This window comes from Triticum aestivum, chromosome 3A, assembly GCF_018294505.1.
Source record: "Triticum aestivum cultivar Chinese Spring chromosome 3A, IWGSC CS RefSeq v2.1, whole genome shotgun sequence".
Classification (NCBI taxonomy): Eukaryota; Viridiplantae; Streptophyta; class Magnoliopsida; order Poales; family Poaceae; genus Triticum; species Triticum aestivum.
Window position 1 is genome coordinate 28197782 of NC_057800.1, and position 3681 is coordinate 28201462.

At 56.6% G+C, this 3681-nt stretch overlaps 1 protein-coding gene across 1 annotated transcript; it reads right to left on the reverse strand.

Moving 5' to 3' along the window:
* On the reverse strand, positions 1-2970 carry LOC123059998 (RNA polymerase II degradation factor 1). Its single transcript, XM_044482556.1, has 3 exons — positions 1695-2970; positions 505-1517; positions 1-423 (listed from the first exon to the last, which is right to left on the reverse strand). The coding sequence occupies exons 1-2, from the start codon at positions 2834-2836 to the stop codon at positions 545-547; spliced, it is 2115 nt and encodes a 704-aa protein (XP_044338491.1). The 5' UTR covers positions 2837-2970; the 3' UTR covers positions 1-423; positions 505-544.
* Between the last annotated feature and the right edge of the window lie 711 nt (positions 2971-3681).

Sequence of the window (3681 nt, forward strand, 5' to 3'; positions counted from 1 at the left end):
TGGGACAAAGGGTGTATGATGATATTTAACTCGGGATCAAGTTTCTACAAGGCAAGCTAAATAATAAACACATATCTGACATTTCAACCTCGGTACCATCCATGAGTTTTAAATATACAGAGGGGCTACACAAATGATGAGTTCTCGATTCGGAAGTTTTTACTGAGCTTTTTAGACAACTATATATTTATTCAAAAATTAAGACAAGCAATTGGAACTGTAATCCAACACTTCATTCACAGGCCTTCCTTCCACCCCCAGCTTGCTGCAACATCGGCAAATGGACTCTCCAGGACCAAATCAGAAACTCCCCCTCAGGCTCGGCAACACAGGGACGAACATAGTACCGGTTTGATCTTATTTTGGACCCCCACCCCTAATCACAAGTCCAGATGCATGCTTGATTTGATCCCGAATGCACAGCTGACCAATCACAATATCCAATGTTTGCCATCGACTTGCGCAACTTGTAATAACAATAATGATAAGTAACAGCAGGATTACCTCTAGGATACGCAGCATAACAGAATTCACCAATCCTTCGCTATGAACCACCACGGTTCTGATTCATGTCAGCCTGACCGCCGGCATCAGGTGCTCCCATGGGCTGCTGATACTGAGGTGGCAATGATGCTGGTGGTGCTCCTGCCTGGGAGTAGAAGACCTGTGCGCGGGGATCAGCAGCATACTCGGGGTACCCATAGTTTCCCGCCATGGTCGGCGGAGGCTGCGATGCAGGATGGTGGTGGGATTGCATTACATGGTGGTACCCCATTCCAGCATAATTAGGGGTCGTGTTAGGCCCTGGAGCAGCGGCAGCAGGTGCCGCGGTTCGGTACATGCCAGGTTGCTGCAATTCAGGCTTCATATATTGCTGAGGAATCGGCACGGTTGGCTTCGGTACGCTGTCAACAAGTGTCGGAGCAGCCATAGGGGCTACCGCACCAGCAGGAATGGTATACTGCTGAGGTGCATTTGGACGCTGCATAGGGATGTAATACATGCCAGTATTTGGGTCAAATGCAGGCGACTGCTGTTGCTGCGGCGCTTGCTGAGGGACAGTCTGTTGGTAATAAGATTGGATTGGAATGAATGTGCCCGTGGCTGGGTTGTGAATGAAATGCTGATTTCCAGCGGTGACATATTGCTGTGGAGCTGGCTGGTGTGCTTGCTGCGGCTGCGGAGGCTGCTGCTGTGCTTGCTGCTGTAATTGCGGCGGCAATTGCTGCTGTGGCTGCTGCTGTATTTGTTGTGGCAATTGCTGCTGAGCTTGCTGTTGTAACTGCTGCTGCTGCTGTAATTGCTGCTGCTGCTGTAATTGCTGCTGAGGTGGCTGCTGTAACTGCTGTTGTGGCTGCATCTGCGCATAGACATAACCAGGCGGTGGCTGTGCAGCGGCTGCCGATGCGGCAGCATCCGGAGCTGGCGCTGGAGCGCGATAGCTGGCGGCATCAGTTCCCACCGGCATGTCTCGCTTCATCTCATTCCGAGGCGACATATCATTGTAGAACATGGCCCTGAAACATTTCATCAAACATATGACAGGCATAAGTCCTCACGATCATCAAACAAGGCGAGCACTCCGTTAATGGAAAAGTAGGAATTGCTACTTTTCTAATGGCAATCATCAGTTTTTTCTACTTCTAATTTGCAAGATTAATAGTAACTAAGAACAAGGTGAAAATTGCGGCTACCTGTTGTTGGGGTCGGCGGTAGGTGGAACCTCCTGCTTTGGTGGCTGCTGCATCCGACCCCCGTGATCGGACCTGTCATCATCAGAGAAGGCCCTGCTGGGCGGCTCCGATGGCGAGATGCTGCTGGCCGCTTGCATCGCCATGGCGGGGATCGGCACCTGCGGCGGCGGTTGCATATATCCCATCACCGGTGGAGGCAGGCCCTGCTGCTCCGAGATCCCCATCTGGGCAAAGTGATCCTCTACAGAGACCGGCGGCGCCACAGGCTGCCGGTCCTCGGGCCGGACCCGAATCGGCGGCAGATTCGACAGGGACGGCGCCGAGGAGGTGGAGCCGAAGGAGGAGTTCTTGTCCAGCATCGGCGAGTCGGGCACGGACTGCACGTCGTGCTGGTGCCTCGCGGCGGCGGCCGCGGCGGCGAGCTTCTGCTGGTTGACCCGCTGGTCCTCGGCCGGGCCGGAGTTGGGCACCCCGCTGCGGGAGTGCTGCGAGGCGTTGTCGTCCTCGAGGCCGAGGAGGCAGTTGACGGAGGCGGAGTCGGTGGAGATCCCGCGCGGGATGCCGTCGAAGGAGCCGGAGATGGCGCTGTTGAGCGCGTCGACGAACCAGTTCTCGGACTTGGATGAGTCGTCGAGGAGGGAGCCGAGGGAGGAGGAGGACTCGGGCTTGGCGGGGAAGAGGAAGAGGCGGATCCGGGAGGTGCGGGAGGAGGCGCCGCCGGAGGAGGAGGTGGCGGCGACGCGGTCGTACTCGTCGACGAGGTTGTCGAGGTCCTCGTCGGTGGAGACGGAGATGAGCGAGTCGAGGTCCTCGTTGGGGAGCTGGTACTTGAGCGTGAAGGGCTGGCCGGCGAGGAGGGAGCGGGAGAGGCGGCCGTGGACGTCGGCGAGGGAGGCGTTGCGGTCGACGGCCACGATCCGGGTCTCCCCGCCGAGGTAGCAGAGGGACTTGTCCGTGGGCCGCGGCACGATGCGGCCCCCGAAGCTGCACATGAGGCGCAGCCGCCCGCCCCCGCCGCCCGCGGCCGCCGCGGCGGCCGAGGACGGGAAGGGCTCGTCCCACGAGTCCCCGCCGCGGCTGCGCGGGGACGAGTCGGTCGACTCCGGGTAGCCGGCGCCGGCGGCTGGCGGCGCCGAGTCCATGGGGACGGGGGGAGGGGATGGGACGGGGGATCGATGGATCGATCTCCCGGGGGAGGGGCCGAATTTCCGCGGGTTTTGGGTGGGGATTTTGATTGGATTTCGGGGGCTGGATTGGAAGGGGAATTTATCGGAGAGAGGGGAAAGATGGGGAGGGGGGAGTGGGCTCCGCCGCCGGGAAATATCGCTGGTTTTATGGGGAGTTGGCCGCTGCTGCCCTGTGATCTGGTCTGGTCTGGTCTGGTCTGGGTGTACACAGCTGCGGCGCACGGCGGCGGGCGCCTCCGCTCCCTCCTTCTACTGCTGTCACGCCACGCCACGCCACCTAGAAACAACAATGAATGGCTGGTATTGTACCCCAAATTAGTTGTCAACTTTTTTGGGATAAAAGTGGTTTTAGCCTGGATGATGACCTGGAAATCGTGCTTTCTTTATAAAGCGGACGGAAGCCTTTTTCGTGATGATGCCCTGGCGGTTGTTGGGCGATATTGTAACACTTAATTTTGAGTAATGCAGAAATAAAATCGCAAAAAGAAAAACGTTTACAAACGCTAAGAGGAGACGGGGCAACGAGGAAGAGGATATTTGAGTTTACAAACGCTAACATTTTGTGAAAACCTATGGAGACATCTTTTCATGCTTGTCCATAGGAGAAAATCGTTGGCACCACAAAGAAACCCTCGCGGCAATGTCGGATGATATCATGGGTATGACACATGTGAGAGTTCAGCACAACATCGTAAACATGCCTTCTAGGGATTCTAGATGACCGTTGTCATGCCCACCTGTCAAATACAAATTGGTATCCCGCTGGCACTGGGGTGGGGCGTGGGAGGGGGTACATTTGT